Genomic DNA, 27,032 nt, shown 5'->3' with positions numbered 1-27,032 from the left:
CCCAGAATCTGATCAGCAAAATTTGTGCAAGTGAGCATTCAAAACTAATAAAATATACTTGACGTTCTACACCAACTTTGACTTATCTCCAGCTCACTCCGGTTCTACAACAACATACCGGTTCCACAACAACATATGTATATATCTTCTGTTGTACTCGATAGAGTACAACTTGGTCAAGTTGGTTTCAGTCCTGTTGTAGTCGATAGAGAATAACTTAGTCATCAACAACTTAGTCAAAGTTGTTCCAATCAGTTGTAAATAGATTAGGCTAACATATCCTTATCTACTTCTCTGTATAAATACGAATGTATTGAATCAATGAAAACTAACCAGTTCAAAACCATAAACTCAGAAATTCTTTATGGTATCACCTTCAACAGGTTCGATCCTATTTTAACCTAAACCCTTTTTCTTTACCATGGCTGGAGAATCCCGTGTTCATGATGAAGATCCTAAAACTCCTAAAACCCCTATCAACACCACTGCCAAAACACTCGATCCCTCTCATCCCTATTTTGTACACCCATCAGACAACCCCACTTCAGTCTTAGTTCAGCCTCTTATGAATGGTGACAACTATAGCACTTGGGTTCGTGGTATAACAAAAGTTCTAAGTGCTAAAAACAAATTGGGTTTCGTTAATGGAGTGCTTATTGAACCATCTTCGGATGTTGATGCTGAAAACCACCACAACTGGAAACGTGCTGATGATCTTGTTTCCAGTTGGATATGTCACTTCACTATTCCTCAAATCAAAACAACTATTGATTACATACCTTCTTCATTGGTTGTTTGGAAGGATTTGAAAGAGCGTTTTTCTGAAACAAGTGCTCCCAAGCTTTTCCAACTTAAGCAATCCATTGCTTCTCTCAAACAAACTGATCAGTCATTGTTTGCTCAATACACCACTATAAGATCCTTATGGGATGAAATAGATTCCATCCGTCCTCTCCCAAACTGCATCTGCGGAGCCAGCAAGCAAACCCTTGAACTTATGGATCAGGATTGTGCTATGGAGTTCCTCCAAAGTCTCAATGATCGATTCTCTAACCTTCGCAGTAATATCTTGCAGCGAGAAACCTTCCCAACTGTTCGCACGATCCATAACTTGGTTCGTCAGGAGGAGGTACAACAAGAGATGCAAGGTCATTCCAATTCCTCCATTGATGTCGCTGCTCTCCAGGTATCTCGATATGATTTGAGTTCATTGTCTGTTGATGCTAACAAAAGCTCGAAATATTTTTGTGATCACTGTAAGATTTCTGGTCACTTCAAGTCCCGTTGTTTCAAACTTATTGGTTATCCACTCCGTAAGAACAACAACAACATCAACAACAACAACAGAGATCGTCCATTTGTGGCTGCTTCTACCCCTGATCTTAAAGCTTCTTCTTATGATAATTTAATGCCAACCTTCACAGCAAATCAATATCGTGGACTTTTGTCTCTTCTCAAGAACACAAATGGTGATCAATCCCTTCCTCCAACAGTTAACCTGACTGGTAAGATTCTATCCACTTCTCAATTTCAATCCCAATGGTTTATCGATAGTGGTGCTACACACCATGTTTGTTGTTCTCTTTCTTTTTTCAAATCTTATATTGCTGCTCCTAAAAATTGTGAAGTACAATTACCTGATGGTAGTTTATCTCATGTTAAATATATTGGCACGGTTGAATTTTCCCCGTTATTATGCATCTACGATGTTTATTTTATACCAACATTCCATTTTAATCTTATATCTGTTAGTCAACTAACACGGTCTTCGGATTGTTTAGTTAACCTTTCGATCGATTCTTGTATATTTCAGGACCGGTTGACATTGAGGACGATTGGTAAGGGTGATTACTTTGGCGGTCTCTATCAATTTCGTCTATCAACTATCTTATCATTTTTTAAGAATAAAAAGTTTGATGTCTGGCATTGTCGCCTTGGACACCCTAGTTTGGCTAGGTTTCGTTTTTTATGTAGTCAAGTTGATTCAATTTCATCTAGTTTTGATCATGTTTGTGATGTATTCCCTCGCGCAAAACAATCACGTTTGAAATTTAATAGAAGTTCATCTTTCACTACTCGTCCTTTTGAGTTGATTCATTCGGATATTTGAGGACCTTTTTCGGTTCTTTCTCTTAATGGTGCTCGTTATTTTTTAACAATCGTTGATGACTTTACTCGTTGCACATGGATATTTCTGATGAAAGTTAAATCTGAAACTTTAACTCATCTTAAATATTTTTCTAATCATTTTACTAATCAATTTTCCCAGCCTATACGACGATTGTCTAGTGGTTCTGGTTCATTTATTTTGCCACAATTACAAAAATTTCAGTCTGATAACGGTGCAGAGTTTCTCGCCAAAGACCTTAAAAATTGGTTTTCTAATAATGGTATCACAGACCAGAGGTTTTGTGTGGATACTCCAAAACAAAACAGTGTAGTTGAACGGAAACATCGACATCTAATGGATGTTGCCCGGGCACTACGTTTTCAAGCATCTTTACCTCTAAAATTTTGGGGTGAGTGCGTGCTAACCGCAGCTTTTTTAATCAACAAAATGCCATCCCCTGTTCATTGAAATAAATCTCCACACGAGATGTTGATTGGCAAAGTTCCAAACTACTCGTCTCTTCGGGTTTTTGGTTGTTTATGCTTTGCTCGCAATATTCATGTTAAACATAAATTTGATGCTCGGGATTTCCCTTGCATTTTCATTGGACATCCTCATGGTTATAAAGGTTATCTTGTCTACAATTTACATACACATTCTAAGTTTGTAAGTAGGGATGTAGTGTTTCATGAATCTGTATTCCCTTACTCTGATTTGCCTTCCGTCAAGACTAATTTAAATACTTCTCAACCATTCAGTGATACTAATCTTCCAAGTGATAATTTTTTTTATGATGAGGAGTCAGTAAGTCCTTCTTTGTCTTTACCCTCTGATGATGATGTCACTCATCATGTGTCACCACCAACTCATACTATAGTTCCTGATTCCAACTATATTGTACCCAATAATCCTTCATTACTATCACCTATGAGTGATTCTGTGCATCATTCTACAGATCATTCACCTATATTTAATAACGATAGTTCACCTATTTCATGTACTGACGTGGTCTCATCACCTGTCCAATCTATACTTCCAAATGATTCTCCATTACTACCTGCTGCTGCGATACCGGTGGATTTACCATCATTGTGATAAATCTCGTCCTGTACGAGTTACTAAGACCCCGACTTATTTAGCAGACTATGACTGCAACTTCACTTGTTTTATTATGTCCCATCCATACCCATTAACTAATTATTTATCTTACAATCAATTCTCTAATACCCACAAAATTTTTCTCACAAATGTTCTCATGCATGATGAGCCTCGTAACTTCACAGAAGCTATGAAGATTCCTAAATGACGTACTGCTATGAAAAAGGAGGTTTTTTATTTGGAAGAAAATGATACCTTCACATATACACAATTACCTCTGGGAAAAACCTCTATCGGTTGTAAATGGGTTTATAAAATCAGGTTTAACGCGGATGGAACTATAGAGCGCTATAAGGATCGTCTTGTCTCTAAGGGATTTACACAACAAGAGGGTGTGGATTTTCATGATACATTTTCCCCTGTTTCTAAACTTGTTACAGTCAGAGTTCTTCTTTCTATTGCCGCTATTAAAGGTTGGTCGCTCCATCAAATGGATGTCAATAATGCTTTCCTTCAGGGTGATCTCCAAGAGGAAATTTATATGAAACTACCTCCCGGTTTCAATCCACCTGGAGGAACTAAATTAGTTTGTTGTATTAATAAGTCCATTTATGGACTACGACAAGCTTCTCGACAATGGTTTGCTAAATTCTCCTCATCCCTTCTAAATGAGGGTTTTAAACAATCAAGTGCTGATACCGGACCTTGTGCTTCCGCTATTTCGGCTTTCAAACAAAAGATTGCCACCCTATTTTCCATTAAAGACTTAGGTCGGCTTCAATATTTCCTTGGTATTGAGGTGTCTCGTTCCTCGAAAGGAATTTTCTTATGCCAACGGAAATATATTTTAGATATTTTAAAGGATTCCGGTTTAATGGGTTCTAAAACTTCTGCTTTTACCATGGAGAAACACTTGAGATTGCTTCCTACTGATGGTGACATTATCGATGACAATGGTTTGCTAAATTCTCCTCATCCCTTCTAAATGAGGGTTTTAAATAACAAAATGTCCCCAGAATCTGATCAGCAAAATCTGTGCAAGTGAGCATTCAAAACCAATGAAATATACTTGACGTTCTACACCAACTTTGACTTATCTCCAGCTCACTCCGGTTCTACAGCAACATACCGGTTCCACAAAAACATATGTATATATCTTCTGTTGTACTCGATAGAGTACAACTTGGTCAAGTTGGTTTCAGTCCTGTTGTAGTCGATGGAGAATAACTTAGTCATCAACAACTTAGTCAAAGTTGTTCCAATCAGTTGTAAATAGATTAGGCTAACATATCCTTATCTACTTCTCTGTATAAATACGAATGTATTGAATCAATGAAAACTAACCAGTTCAAAACCATAAACTCAGAAATTCTTTAAAAACCTCAATTTTGTCATTGTTGCTTAAGATTTTTTGAGGTTGGGTTTGATACTTGATCAATGGAAACCAAACAAAGGCAGAGTTACATATGAATGGAGGAAGAGAAGGAACATGGTAGAGAAAATGAAAATGAGGAGATCAAGTATGGTGGAATGAAATCCATCATGCCCTTCATAATAGGTATGTTTTACGTACTGATTGAGAGAAACGAAGATAAGTGAATAAATTTATATTCTTCTTGATCATGCATAATCAATATACATACACTAGTAGAAAAATGACATTTGGCGTCAGGTATAAACTGTTACCGTACTATTTCTGTAACAGTTTTATTTTTTTCTGTGGTGTTATTAAAGCCCCTGTTACGAAAAGTTTATAAAAACTGTTACAGAATGGTTCTTGAAAAACGTTGCATAAATTTTAAAACTGTTATTCATGTCTACCTTCCACAACAGTTTGCACAAATTTATGTTACCAAATAGTTACTACGGTAACTGTTTCTGTAAAAACCATTACAATTGATAGTTTATTGTAACATATTTAACAACAAATTGTTGCTACTATTAGAGCTATCATAACAGATTTTTCTTAATCTGTCATCGTACCCCTATTACAATGACATCTTTTTACGAAACTGTTACTATATTTTGGGTAAAAGTAACATATGATTTTATAAAGTGTCATTATATGTCACTTTAAACGGGTAGACCCGATGATTTCAGATAGGTGAAGATATGGGCTTAGATTATTGGTTGAGAGTTGTTTATGGGAGACCCAATGGCTTCAAATCTGTTTGGGTGCAGGTCTAGACCGAGATTATTATTTAGGAATAATTAAAATATTGCACAAATACACTGCCATATAAATTAATGTATTCTTAATGCTTTAAGATTATTTATAAAATCAAATAAGTTAAATGCTAACATCCAAAAGAAATGATAACATTTGATCCGGGGAAAGGAAAAACACCAAAAAAAGAAGAAAAAAGTGAAAAAATAATCTTAAAAGAAAGCATCTTGTGCGTAATTAAGTCATATTTTCCATTCCATTGTTCTCCTTTATACATGGTGTGTAATTGTTAAGTGTTTATGTACTTCCATCATATCTCCCTTGTGATACTTTTTTCTTGAAAGTAGTTACCTTTGCACAATTTCCTTCATGATGTTTTTCGGGTTATCCTTGCACAAGTTCTTCCATGAAGTTTTTCGACTTGACCTGTCAAATATAAATCAAGTTATATCCTAAGTATCTAGCTACTTGTGTGATCTGTTGCATGTCTAACTGCAATAACAACTCAAAGTTCATGCAAAATGCAATTATGTGGATACAACCTCATACAGTTCTTAAGCCACATATTTAAATTACATAAAACATTTCATGAACATAACCATACCTTCAAGGAGCAGCAAAATACAACACCTTCCTATTTGACCTGAGTATATCTTCCCCAAAGTGGAAAATGGAACATATTTTCGATTAGAAAACAAGTAAGTTAGGGGGGAAATCTAAAGAAGGAAGTGGATCAACAATGGTATTTCAAGTGACTTTCCTGTAATTCTGGTAGATCCATTGAGCAAGATCAGTAGAAGCTTTGATAAAGGCAATAGATAGCTTTGGCCCCACTTAGAGTCTTGGACCAGAAGGATGAGATCATACTTCCTACATATTACCTTAGTTATGAAAAAATTCCGCATAGTAAACCAACAAAAAAAAATAAAAATGACCTCAATTGTTCTTGTACCCAATGGTATGAAGTGAAACCCATTAGCTAGAAGTGGAGTATCATCTGGAACCAGAATCATTTGATTAGTAAGAGTGAAAACAAGCTCAGTACCAGCTGCATACATTACATAAAACAGGCTTGTGTAATTAGTGAACCAACTGATCAGAGAAAAACCAAGAAAAGCTAATGAGTTTTATTGTCTAGTACCTTTTTTATCTAGTACCTTCTCGTAACTGGCAACATTAATGTAGTCTCCATCTTCTTACAAAGGAAAAGTGAATAATGTCTTAACTAACCACAAGGAGCTTTACACCATAAAACAAGCAAATACAACATATCAAGATCAAATGCTGAGAATATCAGTTAAGTATTTATCTTAATATTCAACATGCAATTACTGATGCTTGGGCTAACTAGATCCGTGACTATAAGTATAAATTTGATTCTTCATGGTAGTTAAATTATACTCAGAAATTAACTTGTGATTTTTAATCGAACGTACGAACTTGAGAAATCCCAATGGTTACACTGGACAAGATAGTTTCAGATTAGAACCAATTTTACAAGTTGCTCATAAGCTGATAGCCAACAGTGGTAATACTATATGGGTTCAACAACACGCAACAAAACATTGTATAACGTTTATAGGGTAGTAATAACTAAAAACGTTCAACAATAACTGGCAAATACTACAACCAAGGAGTTCTGCATCCCAGAACCTTGTTAAACCACATAATTTAAAGGGAGGGATACAAAATTGTTTAGCCAAACATTTATGTTCCTGGATTTGACGGTTCCAATTATATAAAACCATGAAGTTATGCATGTATTTTAATGACAAATAAAAGTAATACAATGAGTCATATCAGAAATTGGAAGCTTATAGGATCACATCTCATATTATTGACTCAGTGCAGAAGATCAAAAGAAATCAAAGAACAAACTTTCGTCACCTCATGATTATTATTGCATTTCATATTTATTAACTTCCTAGTTTCCTCCTATTCAAATATAAGAATCTAATCTGTGCTCATCATTAATGGATATATCACCATTTGTTTCCCGTGTTGTAAAGCAGAAAATCTCCATGTGACACCTAAAAAACTCCAAAATTTCCTGCCAACTTCAAAAAGTAAATTAACTTACAAGATGAGGGATGATTCCACATGAGATACCGCCATCCATCGTACTAGATTTGTGAGCATCATTGCCTGCTAATTTTATTCGGTTTATTTATTTCAGAATCTTACGGAGCAATGAATTCACAGGATTTCAGAATATAACAGAGAAACTCTATATCCTGGTTCTTACCTTCATCCAGATTCACTATCCCTTTGAGTGGTTCGACAGAACTCAAAATGAAATTAAACCAAATCCATATCATAGTATTAATCTTTATATTTTAACCTAAATTGAACCCCCCCCCCCCAAAAAAAAAAAGAAAGAAAGAAAAGAAATCAAACGTTAATGAAACCTAGGGTTCAATTTTGAATTTCAAACAAAATCGAGAACCAGGAACACACAACATATTAAAGAAGAATACATACCTAATTATCACCAATTTATCCACCTACTCATTGATTTTGATCAAAACTGATCAAAAGATTTCGTTTCTGTGGTGACTGAACTGGAGGCTAGAGAAACATATAAAGAATGAGGAGAATGAGGAGAAGGTGGTGCTGAACTGGTGAACGGGGATGAGGGTGGTGATGGTGGGAAGACGAAGGATGGTGGCGGAGTTGTGAAGATTTCGAAGGAGGTGGTGTTTTTGCTTCTGTTGAAAAGAACAATGAAATAGGGAAATAGGCCTAGGGTGGGGGTAAGCTAACTTTCCTTCTCTATTTTCCCGATCGAATCTTCACATACGCCATCAAATCTCTCTTATTCCATACGATCCGGGCTAGCCGGGGGAGCTCTTGTGCAACAAGATGAAACCAAGAAGTGAACTGCGACGCACTAGTCTAGAACCCAATTTTTCTTCTTCATCTTGGTGCTGTTGAGCAGAAAACCTCGTCTGCTTCGTTAATTTTTCCGAACTGGCTGCCCTGATAACTAGTTGTGACGCACACTATCTCAGATAAATAGTGACAGTTGGTCTCAAAATATGTGACGATAATGTGAACTACGGTGACATATTAAATCCGTTACCGTAATATAATGTATAGTCACAGTTGTTTCAAGAACAGTTACAGTAGACAACTTAGATGACAGTTTTAAAATGTTATCATACGGTACCTAAAAACGGAAGCTTTCTGCAACAGTTCTTACATGAACTGTTACTATTATTCAACAACTTAATATTTAGTAACAGGTAATTTCCGAACTGTCACCTTACAAAAGGTTGAACTGTTACCAAAAGTCATTTTTCTACTAGTGATAGTCATTCTTTCGGTTTCCATGCATGATTACATTTTCTGTGCCAATATAAGCTGGTATATTGCAGGTAATGAAATTTTCGAGAAAATTGGCTTTCCCGGCCTAACATCAAACCTCCTGGTGTATCTCACCACAGTCTTCAACATGAAACATGTCACTGCTGTTATAGTTCTTAGTATTTTCCAAGGAACCTCAGCTTTTACGCCGTTAATAGGAGGTTACGTTGCAGACACATACCTAGGACGTTATATAACACTAGGATTTGCCTTCTTGATTAATCTCACGGTATAGTCAAAAAAAGCAACTGCAACTTCTTTTCGGCAATAAAAAAGTAGAAAATCTAGCCATTTATATTAACAGAATGCATTATACAGTCGAACCTTGATGAATGAATGTTTTCGGGACCAAGAAAAAATATTCTTTTAGCGAGGTTATTCATTTATAATATTCGTTTAAACAATATTTTCTTAGTTAAGAAATTAAATTGTATAGGAGAAAATGTACAAGTATATCTAAGAAATATTGGTCAAAATTCTTATCAATAATTCAATTAACATTCATTTTTTTTTGAATTAACTGGTGTCATTTCTAATTTAAGTTATAGAAATGTGATGGACGTCGAATATCTTTTGAACTATCCTAACGAGAATGATGCAGCTATGGAGTCTCCAACAGACGAATAAATTATTGGGTCAGTAACGAATAATGAGAATGATCCTGAACCAGATGATAGTAGCGTCGTACCAAGTGTGTCATCTAAAGATGCTTTTCAAGCTATGGTCACATTAAAAAATTACTTGCTACAACACGAGCAAAATATTCCAGAAATTGTGCAAGCATTGCATAAAATTAAGGATACAGTGCATTATGGTTTGGGTGGAAGAAAAAGACAATCAACCATAGATGATTTTTTTTTGAGTTCATTCCTACGTATATTTTTATGTAAAATTTTCTGATTATGTATTTTGGTTTATTTTTATATTTTTTATATATAATTCAGTGATTATTCGTTTATATTACTATAAGGCTTTTAAGGATCCAATTTTCTTTATTCATTAATGTATTAAGCGAGGTTATTCATTTATCACCTTGGCCCAAATCGAGACCGGAGAAAATTATTCATTTGGCGAGGTTATTCATTTATCGAGGTTCGACTGTAGTCGCAAATATGTCCATCGCTGAACTTTGTTGTTTTTTTTCTTCTTTTACTCTCTGAAGGGATCGATTCTAATAACGCTGTCAGCATTTATCACCAAATTACATCCTCCAAAGTGCGGAACAAATGATAAACACATATGTGCCGAGCCTACTGCACCCCAATGGTCTCTTCTTATTTGTGCATTCGGTTTCTTAGTAATTGGTGGTGCTGGGATTAGGCCATGTAGCCTGGCATTCGGAGTGGATCAATTCAATCCAAACAATGAAGCAGTGAAGAGTAGTATTAATAGTTTCATTAACTGGTACTATTTTGTCCTGCAAACATCCTTCTTGGTATCTCTGACTCTCATCGCTTATGTGCAATCAAACTTGAGCTGGTCCATCGGATTAGCTCTTTCCACAAGCCTATCCGTCATTGCAGTTTGTATCTTCTACATGGGTTCAAAAATCTATGTTATACTAAAACCAGAGGGGAGTCCTGTTACGAGCATAATCCAGGTTGTGGTGGCTGCTACAAAGAAATGGCGGTTAAGGCATCCGGAAAACCCAGAGGTCTCCCTCTTCAACCGTCCCCCCAAAAGTTCTATAAACTCTAAACTTCATTACACCAATCAATTAAGGTAAGAATCTACCTTATATGTATCTTAACTTATCATACACACTCATATAAACGATTCTTATATATTGGTAATCACGCCAACAGATTTCTTGACAAGGCCGCAATTGTTACGGCTGAAGATAAAACTAACACACATGAAACAGTTGCCAATCCATGGAGACTCTGCACGATACAACAAGTGGAAGTGGCGAAATGTTTAGCAAGAGTGATTCCAATCTGGGCATCATTGTCCATTTTCCAGCTCGCATCAAGTGTGCAACACACATATGCAGTCTTGCAAGCCCCTACAATTAGATAGGCACATCGGAAAGTTCGAGGTTCCTGCTGCGTCTTACCTAGCAATTATTTTTCTAAGTGCATTCCTTTGGATCCCTATCTATGACCGAGTAATTGTCCCATCACTTAGAAAATTAACAGGTAATGAAGGCGGTATCACACTACTCCAAAGGATGGGGATTGGGATACTACTATCTATCCTCTCAATGTTATTCTCGGCGTTAGTGGAAGAATGACGAAGGGGCATTGCTCTTACATTCCCAACACTAGGTATAACTCAAAATGGAGGTTCCATTTCATCTATGTCTGGATTTTGGTTGATCCCTCAACTTATAGTTATGGGTCTCGCTGAAGCATTTAACTCTACTGCTCAAATTGAGTTCTATTATAAACAATTTCCAGAGAACATGAGAAGCATTGGATTGTCAACTTACATACTTGGCATGTCAGTAGGAAATTATCTTTGTGGTTTCGCAGTATCTATAGTTCATCGAACAACCGAGGGAGCTTCAACGGGGAACCGGAGGATCTAAATTACAAAGGGAGGTTAGATTATTTTTATTACATGACGACTCTAGTACAACTTGTGAATATGTTGTATTTCTTAGTATGTTCTAGATGGTATAGATACAAACGTACTGGTCGTCCAACCATTGCTGCTGAGGTTGAGATGGATTCCAGAAATGTCGACAAATCATCAATTTAATCCAAAATATATTGTTAGTTTGCGAAGACTCCAAAAGGAACAAAGCAATATGGAAACAGATTACTGAATCATATATGCCAGCACAATTACATGCTTACAATAACTTACATAGGCATACCTAATTAAAAGTGTATGGGCGTACATACCTGTGTTGTTTACCGCCAAGATTTCCCACCATATTGGCGTTTCTTCTTCTTTAAGAGTGGCATAAAGTTGATTATACGTGATAAAACATTTGAGCATAGTCTGCCACCTTAAAGAATTGCAGCCTGTGTTAGATGAGCAGATACGAGAGCAAATCAGGATCTTGAAATACTGAATTAATATTTCATATATTTGTGCCAATTTCCATTTTCCTATAGCGAGGAGGCCATAAACAGATGGCATCTCCTTAAAAGGCCTTGGGAAACACCCGACCATATCATGCTTCACAGATATTATAGGTAAAACACCATTGACTCATTCCTTCTATAATCTTACAGATATTATACTATTGTTACTGGCAGCATTAATATTAAAAACGTAAATACTGGTTGTCCAACCTATGTGAGGAGGAGACTAAGGCGAGATTAATTCCAGATATGTTCGACAAATCATCAATTTAAATAAAATATCTGTTAATGGGAGATATCAGCAACTGGAATTTTACAAATACCAACCAATGGCCCAAATACATCAATTCGATACTATATATGTAACCATGAGGCAAGAGGAGATACAGCCAGCAGTGATCCATATGCCAGCTTTGTGAAACCACGTTTCGGGGATGAGCATAATTTGATACTCCTTGTCCAGCAAATTTGGACATCCCAAGAAAGTTGATTGAGAAACCAAGTTTCTTGATGTACTTAAGCAGTCACGACGATTATCACAATGAGCAGGACAATCCCAAAAATCACCAACAGCAAGCACATCAGAGATGAATTTGATTTTTGGATCTTTGCCGCTTTCTCCAGTTGGGATTTTGCCCGTTGAGTTGCTGTATATGATTTGTCGACGTGCGAACCAATGTCATCGATGCTGTGTCCTTGATCATGGACCAGCACAGCAAGTTCTTTAAAAATCCCATTGACCTCACCAATCTGGTTCTGTATCTCTTGGATACCTTGTTCTCTTTCTTCAATGATTGCTTCATTGAGAACAATCTCACTGTTCAGCTGCAAGAAACCCTGCCTTCTAGACCCTGTAAGAGCAGTGCCCTGGTCAAGGTTTCTATCCGAATTTCTGTCATGCTCGCTTGAAGTGTAGCTGGACTGTGGAACAAAAGGGTCATACTGTAGTTCCCTTTCTGCTTTCTGAAACTCTTTTGGAACTGATTCAAAGTCCTTAGAAAGTTTAGCATCGGCTATCTTTTTGCTTGCTGCTTTACTGGCTTGTTTGAGTTTAGATGAAGTATCTTTCACCATCTGTGAAATATGTGATCCTGTGCTGAGCAATTTCTGACGAAGTTGAGGTGTGCCTTTTGGAGCGCCAATTAGGGTATTAACAAAACGATGAAATTTAGTATTAATTTGAGAAAAACCTGATGCTACAGCTTGTGTAGGAGGAGGATCTTGGTTTCCAGCTATATGATGATCACTTCTTCTTGGTGTGATGAATGTACGGGCACCTGCTTCTAGATCTTCAAAGCTGCTTATTTTCGCCATAGGATTATTCTCACAAATATATGTTATTTCCTGAAAACCCTAGAAGCAAAATTCCTTTCGCGCTCTCTATGATGAGAATTAAGGATTCTTTGAGCTAGATTTTGTGTTAATATTGGGAAGATCAAACGAGGAAAAAGCCGTAAGAAGAGTTATATATAAGAACTAGGGTTTGTGATCGGGAGGGAATATCCACTCAAGCTCCAAAATTGTGAGCAAGTTTCGCGACACTGCTTAGAGGCTTCTGGTCCCTTATATAGGCAAGTCTAAACAGGGAAGGCGGAAAGATCGAAACTGAGGTGGGCTAAAATAGCAAGGATGGGCTAAACGTTAGGTTTTTCTCAAAAATATACCCAGGTGATCTAGAATCTTCAATACCAGCAGCGCGAGCAAATGTTTTTCCAAATATGTCTTATACGAAACCAAAATCTGTCACGTGACTTTACATTGTGATCCTAAACATTCCTTGTGATACATCGCTTTTACTGTTATACAAACTGTACATCGTAAAACAAAATGTGATCCAAAATCTGCATCATAACCCCAAAATAGGCTCCATAGCCCCAACTATCTGTATAGTAACCCGTGGTTCTGCCGGTGAGACACCAAGTATAGTATACCCGTGATATAGTTTTCGTAAAGTTTTCGTACACTGGAAACTACACCTGACTCAAGCCTTTGCAGGCTATATATAGTTACATGAAGTGGTAAACATAACACTAACATGTTTTTGAGATCAAATAACAACATTAATGAATTTATAAAGACTTGATATTAGAAGAAAAAACAGACAAACATGTTAAAAAAATAAAACAAAAAGAAACAAGACGGAAGGTCATCTTCTAATACTTAGTGTCATCTAAGTGGTTTAGGCTTTCGGTAATTATTTATTGATTCAATGTAAGGTGTATTTGAATCTTCTTTATCTTCCATGTCATCTAATTGAAAGCCCGGCTCATAAGTTTTCTCTAGTTAGGAAACATCTTCTTGATTTATAAGTATAACAGATATAAAACTATTCCAGAATAGTGTACTCAATGTTATTGTTTTTCCATTAACAGTTCACTCCAACATCTTAACTTTTATCTGATCCCAATTGGCTTAATTTTGTATAAGGTTCTCGAATCCACGTTTTGTGAATTTGTAGCTACAAACTTGTTGTCTCTACTGTTTTTATATGGGAGAATTAAACTAGATGCTCATCCAATTTTATTGTTCTAATCGTTGTTATCTTTTCATGACTGAGCCATATTTAATATATGTTGCCAAAATGCCGCCTACATGTATGGTTCAACTACCCATTAATTCCAATTTCCGTGTAGTATGTGAAATTCTAAAAGATTTTGACTGAGATGTGAAAAATTAAAATTTCCTGGATCCCATGTCTGACAATAAAGTTCATAAACGGTGAGAGTCAAACTCGTGAACTCTCAACGTTCCCCAAAGAGAAGGTGATGAGATACCACGGTACTACAAGGTGGTTCATCTCTTCATCTTTTTCTTCAATTACTGAATTCAAATAAACCAAGAGCTATAGTAGCTCATACAAACCCATCATAGACTTCAAACCGGAATTCAAAATACATGCAATATTAATACCGGAAGCTAAAGGAAACATAAATCCTAAGAAAACTAGAGTAGTACTTAAAAGGTGATGTGATGAAGCATGGAAGCTATTTACTTAGCGAAATAAAGTATGCGGATTCCCTCAAATGACCGGTGGCTTCGACCAGCTCATGATATGAAGACATTCTCATGACATCTCTTGTGTGAGTCAAGTTGATGTCTCTGACTCAAATGGCTTCCGAGCTGCATAATTAGTTCCTGCATTATTAAACAAACTCCAAACATTTGGATCGAATCTCGCCTTTTCTTTGTTTGGAAGCAACTCTGAAACATTCACAAGTACGATGGGATATGTCATGCGGGCATTCAACATTCCTCGATAAAAGTAGCTCGTTTGGACGTTGGTTGTATAATCTACTTCACCAAAGGTCAGAGTAGTGCCTGATGTTTTAGTGAGAATCAAAGGTCGTCTAGTGCTCGGAATTGCTTGATCATTGAGTTCCTCGAAAGGAACGTATGTGCTAGGAAATGCAGTTCCACTCATCCATGTCTCTCTGTCAGCTGATCCACCTCCAGCACCACAACACTCTTCAAGTTTAGCTTTCAACTGGAGAACTTCTTTCTCAAGAGATTGTTTATCCTTCTTCTCTCGGTCTAGTTGTTGTTGTACATTTGATATTTCCTCTTTCCATAAATCGAGATCTTCGGTCAACTCCTTATTCTTGTCTTTCAGGCTAGCAATTTCATCTTTAAATTCGGAAATTGCTTTCTCTAAAGATACTCTCTCAGCCATTTTTATTTCTAGATCTTTGGTAAGAGCATTTTTCTCATTTTTCAGCTTTGTGACTTCATCATTGGTTATAAACTTTTTATTAACCTCTTCTCTTTGAGAATTGGCATTTGCGGCTTCTAGAGCTGCAACTCTTTTCTCCAGATCAGCTTGTTTCTCGTTGATGACACCCATGTTACCAGCTGCTTTCTCCTTTTCTCCAGATCTGCTTTCTTCCAGAGCTTGTTTCTGTGTAACTGATGTTTTAGGTGGACTGCTCCAGAATGGTGAGCTTGGTTCCTCATGTGACCAGACACCAAATTGTTTCTCATCATCCCAAGTGGCCACCAAACCGTTAGAGTTTATAAGCTTCCAAATCCTTAGATTTGTAGGGAAGGTGTTTCTGAATGCATCAAAATCGCTTTCTTTGAGATCGACCAAAGCTAAATGTTTAGTGAAATCTAAGGGTCCTTCGCTTAAACCAAAATCAATAGCCTGAAGCGGGGTACCGAATTCTTTACTAATCCTAAATACTGTTGAGACTTTACGGATAGGATCAGAATGTATAAATAACTGAGGATCGGTATACCACGACATAAGTACCCGCTTCTGTAAACTGACAAGGAAGAACTTTGTTTGTGAAAAATAATAGATCTGAGGATATGTAGATTTCTGTATCTCCTAAGAGCAAACAGGATGGTATATATAGGAAATATATCAGCAGACGGTACATAATACACAGCTTTCAATACAAAGTAACAGTATTTATTATAATTGTCTATCTGTCAGCATCTTGGTGGTATCTGATTATGAGATCTAATGCATCAAACAGCTAGCTAACCATGATATTTCATTCCCGCATGAAATTCAACGGATGGAGCGCGGCGTTGGTTTTTCTTGCATTTCTTAATCATTTCTAGGGCCGTCTCGTACATTTTAGTAAATTTAATCAAACATGCAAATGCATGATCAGCACACCGTCCTTATAGATCACTATGATGCTCACACGATCAAGTTTTCGTACACATATTTAAGTTTTAGGATGTGCATCTTACCGATGAGGTAGTTGAAGTGCGAAAGAACGTGCAACAAGCTTCGCGATCGTGATAACCATGAATGTTATTGAGCTCTTAATATTTTAAACTGTTATACATCTATCGGATAATGACGGGAAAATGGACACATGGTCCAACCTACTGGGCCCACAAGCCTAGTTCACGTATAACTGAAAGCTGTGTTTGGCTGTTTCCAGTCGGATAAAAAGGTTGCTTTGGGTGCCGTAATATATAGGTGTCCTAAATTGCTCCTCTCTTTCCGTACATATCCAAACATGCTTTTGTTACTTGTTAGGTTAAAAACAAGGGGACCTTAGGCGCAGGCCCAAAAAAAAAAAATTCTTACCACCGGGCCCACAATTAATTTCTGATACGGTCGCACCCATAAATTATTTAAAAATATTTAAAACATATAGAAAGACTCTATTACACTTCATCGTTTTTGGGCATAATTTTTTTCTTCTCCGCCGGTTTCTTTCCCTATTCCTCCATTAATCTCTGTAACGGATCTGCAAAGATTTTTTCTCCATCATTTAAAGAAATAAATCATTTAAAATCGATGATTCAAAGAAGTAAATCATTTTTGACTAAACCCTAGAATACATTTCAACAAAAATGGATGAAACAGACGAAGAAGAAAAAATCAAGTAGAAGAAACAGAAAAAAAGTTATGTAGTTAACCATGTATGAATTTTTGCACAAATCTTGAAATTTTTAACTTTGTATTATAGAGCATGAAAATATGAATTGTACGCAAAAAGAATGAGATCATTCTGACATCGGACGAAGAAGTTGTGAGTAAAACAGTTTCATGAAATGCCCAGATTTACAATCGGTTTATGTGGGCATTAACATAAACCGATTATGGTGGAGAAAAATCACAGAAAAAATTTTAAATTTTACAATCGGTTTATGTTCTAGGCCTTATAAACCGATTCTTAGAATCGGTCGAAGATGGCATGAACATAAACCAATTCTAGTTTGATTTTTTCAAAATTTTTTTCATGTTTTGATGATGAACCAAGATTAGTTTATTTCTAGTTTAATTTGACTAAATATCAATTAATTACCCGATCAACACTTATTAATCTGGATTAAATTAGTCATTATGTAAAATAGTTGAATAAGGGGTCACCTTTTTTACTTTTTAGTGACCTTTTTTTGTCTTGTAGTAGCAGGCCCGAATTAAATGGGATAGGCCCCAATCTAGCCGGCAAAAAAATATGATGAAGAAACATCATATCATTATACTACTCAGCCTCGTTATTTAGCCACTTATAGGTTAGTCCAAAATATACTTCAATTTTGCACAAGGTTGGCTCATATGTACATTTCGTGAATGGGATAAATGGTAAATGCCCCAAAATCGATCCCAATCTTGTGAAAATGCCCCGGACGTTAGGTAATAGATCAAGATTCTCCAATCCGTTAGATTTTCCGTTACAGAGAGTTAAGTAGTCGAAATTTCCCTCCAGGATACATTGTTCATAATTTAGGGTTCAATATTTAGAATTCAGGTTCAATTTTCAGGGTTTAGGGTTCAGTGCTTAGGGTTCAGGGCTTGGGGTTCAGGATTTAGGGCTCAGGTGGTGGTGGTGCAGTGGTGTTGATGGTGGCAGCGGTGATGCTGGCGGTGGTGTTGGTGGTGGTTGTTCTAGTGGTAGTGTTCGTGGCGGTGGTGGGGGTGGTGGTGGCAGGGGTGGTGGTCGTGGTGGTGGTGGCAGCGGTGGTGGTTGGTCGTTGTTCATTTGGTGGTGGCGGTGGTAGTGGCGGATTGGGGCATTTTTATTAAAAAGGATAAAAATGAAATTTCAAAACTCCATTGACCGGTCAAGATGCCCGAAAAGTAACGCATTGGGCATTTTAATATATTCCCTAACGTCCGGGACATTTTCACGAAGTTGGGGTCGATTTTGGGCATTTTGCCTCTTGTCACTAGCTTTTCAATATGGGATGATCGAAATGGAAGCTCACTCAATTTTACTTTTTGTAAGGAGAAAGGTTGAAGGTGTATTAGAAGAAAAAACCAAAACGGAAAAGATAAAAGGCCGCAATTATCACGAAACTTGTTTCATTTCTTATAATTTATAGTAATTACTTTCCGATGTGTTATCAAATCCCTGAATGAATTGTTTCTAAACCATTTGACGGCTGAACCCCACTGAAAAATTAAAGCTTTTCTGTAATATCATAGACTCACATGACCAAATATCATTTGATATCAGGAAATGAGACAACCAATTCGTATCAAGACGTTGGCTAGTGGCATATGCTAATATACTAATTGGTTAATTAAATGAGAACAATAAGAGAGAAGGAGAAGAAATTTTATTTCCTTAAAGTTTTCGTACACTGGAAACTACACCTGACTCAGGCCTTTGCAGGCTATATATAGTTACATGAAGTGGTAAACATAACCCATAGGCCTATTCCCATGCATATGGCAAACATCAAGTTTTTCCATATATGCACCCATCATGGGTATGCCAAACGGTCAAACTCATATGCGTATATGTCAGGAATAACATATAGACATATACGACAGAGTTTCCAGCGAGCGATAGAGATTCTGTCGCTTTGCTGAGCGATAGAGATTTTATCTCCAGCGATATTCTCTTTATCTCCGTGTAATTATATATATATATATATAAATTCTCCTTCTCTCTTGCTTTTTCATTATTCTAATATACGCTTATATTTAAAGGATCTCACTGATTATATTATAATACTAAAACTTTTATAAATACCCTACCACACAAACACAAATATATTTTTTATTCATTAGGGTCTTACCCAACACAATTAAATTTTTAATCAAGTTTGGATAATCTATTTTGGAAAGAACAAACAGCTGCTAGAGATATAACCGGAGTGATCAACACTGAAAGCTACCTCAATTGCAAACATGATTCGAGAACAGGTTGAATATTACTCAAAAAAGTATAGGATAAATCAAGGAATCTCAAATGTTCAAACCAAGATAGAATCAGGACCAACAAATTGGCAGGGCGTCAAAATCATTGTTTGGATAAGAAAAGGGCGCATAGCAGTTGTTGCAGACAAGCAATCATTTTTAGTAATTTAATGATATACGACGAGGACAACAAATGGATGTTTCGCAGCACACCACATTCCTTCAGTTCTAGGAACCCCATTGGTCCCTAATTACCATAATCCCGTTAGTTTACATTTATCCAGCAAAAAGAAAGAAAAAACTAATATGTTTTGCCATGCACCAAGAACAACATGAATCGAGCACGGATAGAGAATCTAATATAAGATTGAAATGTATGGGAAGTATGCGCATGTGGACACTAGATAGCAGATACTGTCATTTAACAAGGTTCATAACAATAGTTTCATTATTCAAGATGTACTTGCCCAAAATGTAAGTCAGACATAGAAAATCATTTGAATCAGTACAAAGGATTTATATGTTCATGCATGCTAACATTATACCAGAAAACTAATTGCCAACACCCACATACAAGTGATCAAAAGATAAAAAAAGAAAAAGAACGAAGACTTACAAATTAGTCACTTGCTATCAATATCTACGGCATGTTCAAGTTCAATAACCTTAGCGGCTTAGCCCTTGCTTACTCCAAAAACTTCAAGCTGCCAGGAAACAAGTACACACAAAATCAAATTCCGAGAAAACCCTTTAAGTCAAGTTTTTTCACCATTATCAACAGCTATAAAGAAACCCACAGTTCGCAATTACTAATGATTCAAACAGGGTATCTAATAGATTGAAAATGTATGGCCACAGATAATTCTCAATGAAAATTTGCAAAGAAAACAACAAGAGATCTGCATTCAAATTATGCATTTCAACAGAAAAATCTAGCAAATTAAACCAAACTTGATAATTGAAACATCACTAAACAGCAAGGAAACCAATAAATTGATGCACAGTAAATACACAAATCCCATTTCCTACCGATCATTAGTTAAGGGTTTGACAAAACTTACCTCAATGTCAATTAAATGCAGAAAATCCGAGAAATCAAAATACAGAAAAGATAATCTGAATCCAAAATAAGAAGTGAAAAACGCCCAAATTACTAAAATTCCATTGAAAAAAATGGGCATCTGACCTTTGAATCGTATAGGTGTTTGGAGAAAGATTGGATACACACAGTTGATTAAACTCTTTATCTTCATCTTCAAGCTTATGTGCTATGTTGTATAAAGATTAACAGAGATTAGAAAGAGGAAGCGGAAAAAAATAAAAGAAAAAAGAACAACACCCGATGAGAAGTTGAGAAGCTGCTTCTCACAGAATTCAGAAGCAAAAAATTTTTGCTTCGAAAAAAAGTAGCTTACTAACTTCCAGAAGCTGTTTTCATATACCTAGTGTTTATTTTTGACTTTTTAAATTCCAGAAGTAGAAAAGCTATTTCTCGTTGTCTATCCAAACAGGTTATAAAAGAGAAGGAGAAGAAATGTTATTTCCTTAAAGTCTTCGTACACTGGAAACTACACCTGACTCAAGCCTTTGTAGGCTATATATAGTTACGTGAAGTGATAAACATAACCCTTAAGCCTTACAAGGATTTTAATTTATGTCGAATCTAGCTAGCGCACTCTTGCTAAATCTAGCAACAGAGTAATCTCCAACATCTCAGGCATTTCTCGGTGTGAGAATTTAGACGAGACATAATTGGAGTTAACCAATATGGTCGACGATTCTCCCCCTGATCCTCAGGAGGGAATGTCTCATCAACAAAACATCCAGTTTCGCATTACTCTACCTATCGAGGGAGCAACTGGGTGTAGAAAACAACAATAACTCGCATGCCAGGAGAGATAACTGATCAGGTTTCTCTCTCGTTTACTGTCTAGCTTATCAGTACCAGTCCTGCCAAGACGACCGATAGAGGTCAACAACAATGAACGGCATTTCAGATGCAACGTACACTGTCTGTCACAAGGATAACAGAGCTTTAACAGGCTCGAAAATGGCATATTTAAACCATTTCTTATGCTTCCGTCCCGTATGTTTCCACTTCTGGTGGTACGGTGTCCATCAGGTTCTTAAACCCCGGAACTATTGTCGTTCCCATATTCAAAAATATGCATACCATAATTGCATCTTCCTCATTTGTGGTGTCTATTCATTTATAAAAAAAATAGACCAATAATTGCATAGGCACAAGTGCAAATTTAATTCACCAAATTCATGATTTAAGATAATAACTCAGGCGACGAGAAGACATGATACTAACTCTGCATATCATTTAAAGAAATGTGACACTCATTATTACTCGACTTTTGTATATCTCGTCTAAAATCAAGTCCAACTGTTATTTGTCTCGTTAAAGCTTCGTCAGGAAAACCAAGGGGGACAAAACCTGAACTAAAGAAAAAGAGTACAGTATTTTCAAACTTAGAACATAGTTGGATGCATATACATTGCCTCATTAAAACCTTGACAAGGAAAAATCCAGTGGGATAAAACCTTGATGAAGGCAAAAGAGTACAATGTGACAGATGCAAGTAAAGGTGACCTGTTGCAGATGATCACTTTGCTCCATTGGAGTTGACTACTTTCTTCACAACTCCTAAGGCAGAAAATCCTCGTAGAAAATACAATAGCCTTAGATGGGAAATTACATTCCCGGTGTTTATTGTTGTCTCATTAAAAACCTTGCCGAGCAACAAAACCTTGTGGGAAAAAGTAACCTCGGGTGAAGAAAAAGAGTTCAATACACCATTAGATGCTCCCCCTGATGTCAAACAATTTTCATTAGTCTAATGCAGTCAAAAGGAGTTTATCACACATTACTTTGGTGATTTGAATGTTTATAAGACCATGTTGTTGATTCCGGAAGTGACATTGCTTAACAAACTATCGCGTTTCATTTCTTTGATTCAAATATTTTCAGTAATATCAGCGGTGATCTTTATGACTTCAACGTTCAACATTGATGTTTATAGTGTTGCCTCGCTAAAAAAACTATTCTCGATCGAAGGGAAAAAGAGTACAACACAGCTTCAATTTCGAAGTAAATATGTCGACCTCATATCCTTGGATCCTCCCCTGATGTCGGCATCTCCCCCTGATTACTTTCAGATTTCTACCAGACAGTTCCTTGAGTCATGTGCTTTTCGAGACTTAATATCGGTAATGACCTAGAAAATACTCTACCGTATCTCCTCCATAATTACTTTCGTTGGAGAAGAGATTATTTTTACTTCATAATCAACAACTTTTGGATTGCACTTTCATTAGCATTCCTTTTTATATCTTTGTAGGGATAAAACAAACTCATGTCAATGGTTACTTTTAAGTATATGATTACGTTCATTATACTATTCCAATGACGTTGCGTTGGCGCTGAGTTGTATCTAGCTAAAAAATTCACTGAGGATGTAACATTTGGTCGAGTACATTATATTAAGTACAATAATGCGTCTATTGTACTTAGATAAGAGAAATTCATCTCCCAACACATCTTTGTCATCTTCCTTTAAATGAATAGGTCATTTACTTACATCTGAACCTCGACTAACCATGGGAGTGCTAGCAGGATGCATGTCCTTGTTAAATTGCCTGACAACTTTAGACATATGCAAACTGCTGGAATAATATACCACAAGATCAGTATTCGATCGAGCTTTCCCCAGATTTTTCATCTCAAATTCGGATTTCAAATAGCTTTTAAGGTCTCTTATCACATCAAGAGTACCTATCATGTTTGTACCATTGACATAGATATCTACAATTCCAAATCAAAAAACTTTCTTGTGAATACGCAAGGAAAAATAATTTACTTGTCTATCCCCTCCAAATCAAATAGCCACTTAGACGGGTATACCACTTCCGCCTGATGACTCTAGTACAACGTGAATATGTTGTATTTCTTAGTATGATACAAACGTACTGGTCGTCCAACCATTGCTGCTGAGGTTGAGATGGATTCCAGAAATGTCGACAAATCATCAATTTAATCCAAAATATATTGTTAGTTTGCGAAGATTCCAAATGGAACAAAGCAATATGGAAACAGATTACTGAATCATATATACCAGCACAATTACATGCTTACAATAACTTACATAGGCATACCTAATTAAAAGTGTATGGGCGTACATACCTGTGTTGTTTACCGCCAAGATTTCCCACCATATTGGCGTTTCTTCTTCTTTAAGAGTGGCATAAAGTTGATTATACGTGATAAAACATTTGAGCGTAGTCTGCCACCTTAAAGAATTGCAGCCTGTGTTAGATGAGCAGATACGAGAGCAAATCAGGATCTTGAAATACTGAATTAATATTTCATATATTTGTGCCAATTTCCATTTTCCTATAGCGAGGAGGCCATAAACAGATGGCATCTCCTTAACAGGCCTTGGGAAACACCCGACCATATCATGCTTCACAGATATTATAGGTAAAACACCATTGACTCATTCCTTCTATAATCTTACAGATATTATACTATTGTTACTGGCAGCATTAATATTAAAAACGTAAATACTGGTTGTCCAACCTATGTGAGGAGGAGACTAAGGCGAGATTAATTCCAGATATGTTCGACAAATCATCAATTTAAATAAAATATCTGTTAATGGGAGATATCAGCAACTGGAATTTTACAAATACCAACCAATGGCCCAAATACATCAATTCGATACTATATATGTAACCATGAGGCAAGAGGAGATACAGCCAGCAGTGATCCATATGCCAGCTTTGTGAAACCACGTTTCGGGGATGAGCATAATTTGATACTCCTTGTCCAGCAAATTTGGACATCCCAAGAAAGTTGATTGAGAAACCAAGTTTCTTGATGTACTTAAGCAGTCACGACGATTATCACAATGAGCAGGACAATCCCAAAAATCACCAACAGCAAGCACATCAGAGATGAATTTGATTTTTGGATCTTTGCCGCTTTCTCCAGTTGGGATTTTGCCCGTTGAGTTGCTGTATATGATTTGTCGACGTGCGAACCAATGTCATCGATGCTGTGTCCTTGATCATGGACCAGCACAGCAACTTCTTTAGAAATCCCATTGACCTCACCAATCTGGTTCTGTATCTCTTGGATACCTTGTTCTCTTTCTTCAATGATTGCTTCATTGAGAACAATCTCACTGTTCAGCTGCAAGAAATCCTGCCTTCTAGACCCTGTAAGAGCAGTGCCCTGGTCAAGGTTTCTATCCGAATTTCTGTCATGCTCGCTTGAAGTATAGCTGGACTGTGGAACAAAAGGGTCATACTGTAGTTCCCTTTCTGCTTTCTGAAACTCTTTTGGAACTGATTCAAAGTCCTTAGAAAGTTTAGCATCGTCTATCTTTTTGCTTGCTGCTTTACTGGCTTGTTTGAGTTTAGATGAAGTATCTTTCACCATCTGTGTAATATGTGATCCTGTGCTGAGCAATTTCTGACGAAGTTGAGGTGTGCCTTTTGGAGCGCCAATTAGGGTATTAACAAAACGATGAAATTTAGTATTAATTTGAGAAAAACCTGATGCTACAGCTTGTGTAGGAGGAGGATCTTGGTTTCCAGCTATATGATGATCACTTCTTCTTGGTGTGATGAATGTACGGGCACCTGCTTCTAGATCTTCAAAGCTGCTTATTTTCGCCATAGGATTATTCTCACAAATATATGTTATTTCCTGAAAACCCTAGAAGCAAAATTCCTTTCGCGCTCTCTATGATGAGAATTAAGGATTCTTTGAGCTAGATTTTGTGTTAATATTGGGAAGATCAAACGAGGAAAAAGCCGTAAGAAGAGTTATATATAAGAACTAGGGTTTGTGATCGGGAGGGAATATCCACTCAAGCTCCAAAATTGTGAGCAAGTTTCGCGACACTGCTTAGAGGCTTCTGGTCCCTTATATAGGCAAGTCTAAACAGGGAAGGCGGAAAGATCGAAACTGAGGTGGGCTAAAATAGCAAGGATGGGCTAAACGTTAGGTTTTTCTCAAAAATATACCCAGGTGATCTAGAATCTTCAATACCAGCAGCGCGAGCAAATGTTTTTCCAAATATGTCTTATACGAAACCAAAATCTGTCACGTGACTTTACATTGTGATCCTAAACATTCCTTGTGATACATCGCTTTTACTGTTATACAAACTGTACATCGTAAAACAAAATGTGATCCAAAATCTGCATCATAACCCCAAAATAGGCTCCATAGCCCCAACTATCTGTATAGTAACCCGTGGTTCTGCCGGTGAGACACCAAGTATAGTATACCCGTGATCAAAATATTTTCTTTTGCTCCGGGATATGCCTCTAACCACAATCTCCTCGTGACCCAATTATTTTTGTTATAACTTGAAATCTGACTTACGTTCCAACATTTGACACATGATCAGATATTGGTATCATGATCTCAAAATTAGATTGTGATTCAAAATCTACACAGTAACCATAAAACTTGGTGTGGAGAATAGGCCCCTCGATAGGATTTCATATATATAACGTATTTTAGCTAAGTTGATCCAAACCGACCTTAGCTCAGTTGGTAGAGCGGAGGACTGTAGTAGTTTGCAGCTTAATCCTTAGGTCATTGGTTCGAATCCGGTAGGTCGGATTTTTTTAAGCTTACTATATTATTAACGTTGGTTTCATAGTCGCCCGACTGCAAACAACAATAGTAAGCTTCAAGTAATATTCTGCTTATTGGTACCCCTGTTTTTTTATTTCGGTATTTGTTATTGAAATGCTTACTTCTAAATCTAATGATAGTCCATTGCATTAAACCATCTGTCCTTTTGGTTAGAATGACAGAAAGTTGGGGCAATGAATCCATCTGGTATTTCCTAAACTGCCTGCACTGGACAAAAAACATCTCCAAAGCAACAATGCTAAAAAATTGTGACATCAATTTCGGAAAAAGTTCTGAGCCAATAATTAGTTAAAGCGTAAAGAACATCGTCCTCAAAAGAGCTAGGATGAAGAAACATCGTCCTCAAAAGAGGTAGGATGAAGAAACATCGTCCTCAAAAGAGGTAGGATGAAGAAACATCGTCAATATACTACTCGGCCTCATTATGTGTCCATTTATAGTTTACTCCGACATCTTAGGTTTTTACAGTTTACATGATCCCCAAATGTAGTTACAAATCTTTTGTCACTAACGTTTCTGTATGCGGTAATTGACATGGAGGCTCACTAACGTTTTTGTGATCGAGTACTTTGTGGATTTTGAAAGATTTTGACTGCGCACATAAATTTTCCTAGAAGTCCATGTCTGACATAAAAGTCCCCTTCTATCAAGAGATGAGAGTTGAACTCGCAAACTCTCTCGAATTTCTATGAAGAGAAGGTGATGAGATTCTACAGAAAGTATATTTCCCCTCTTCATATCCTTTATAACAAACATATCTCAACTTTTTCTTCAATTACTATCTGCATCTCAAAACTCAGAGTCCCGCACACAAATGTCATATGCGCAATTGAACATTTCTTTCGAATAATTAATTTTGTGATATTGGAAGTCAATTATGTGTTTCAGATATGTGTTTCATTCAAAGGACACTAACATTTTTTTTTCATTCAAAGGACACTAACATGTTTTTGAGATCA

The 27,032-nt window shown here is 36.7% G+C and overlaps 3 protein-coding genes, 1 non-coding gene and 1 pseudogene across 4 annotated transcripts; 3 read left to right on the top strand and 2 right to left on the bottom strand.

Moving 5' to 3' along the window:
- Window positions 1–421: 421 nt before the first annotated feature.
- On the top strand, window positions 422–1,409 carry LOC113316376. Its single transcript, XM_026564569.1, has 2 exons — window positions 422–1,186; window positions 1,389–1,409. The coding sequence occupies exons 1-2, from the start codon at window positions 422–424 to the stop codon at window positions 1,407–1,409; spliced, it is 786 nt and encodes a 261-aa protein (XP_026420354.1).
- Window positions 1,410–4,678: 3,269 nt separating this feature from the next.
- On the top strand, window positions 4,679–11,444 carry LOC113316375 (annotated as a pseudogene).
- An 848-nt stretch (window positions 11,445–12,292) lies between these two features.
- LOC113316374 (syntaxin-22-like) lies at window positions 12,293–13,090 on the bottom strand. The gene has a single exon (XM_026564568.1). The coding sequence runs from the start codon at window positions 13,088–13,090 to the stop codon at window positions 12,293–12,295; it is 798 nt and encodes a 265-aa protein (XP_026420353.1).
- Window positions 13,091–24,282: 11,192 nt separating this feature from the next.
- LOC113316373 (syntaxin-22-like) lies at window positions 24,283–25,080 on the bottom strand. Its single transcript, XM_026564567.1, has one exon. It carries the CDS (start codon window positions 25,078–25,080, stop codon window positions 24,283–24,285), a length of 798 nt encoding a protein of 265 aa, XP_026420352.1.
- Window positions 25,081–25,950: 870 nt separating this feature from the next.
- On the top strand, window positions 25,951–26,037 carry TRNAY-GUA. The gene is given in 2 exon segments: window positions 25,951–25,987; window positions 26,002–26,037. It is a non-coding gene; the product is annotated as a tRNA-Tyr (tRNA).
- The last annotated feature ends 995 nt before the right edge of the window (window positions 26,038–27,032 follow it).

Source organism: Papaver somniferum, chromosome 10 (assembly GCF_003573695.1).
Source record: "Papaver somniferum cultivar HN1 chromosome 10, ASM357369v1, whole genome shotgun sequence".
NCBI classification, from domain to species: domain Eukaryota; kingdom Viridiplantae; phylum Streptophyta; class Magnoliopsida; order Ranunculales; family Papaveraceae; genus Papaver; species Papaver somniferum.
The sequence above is the reverse complement of the archived record's forward strand: the minus strand, read 5'-3'. Positions and strand labels throughout refer to the sequence as shown.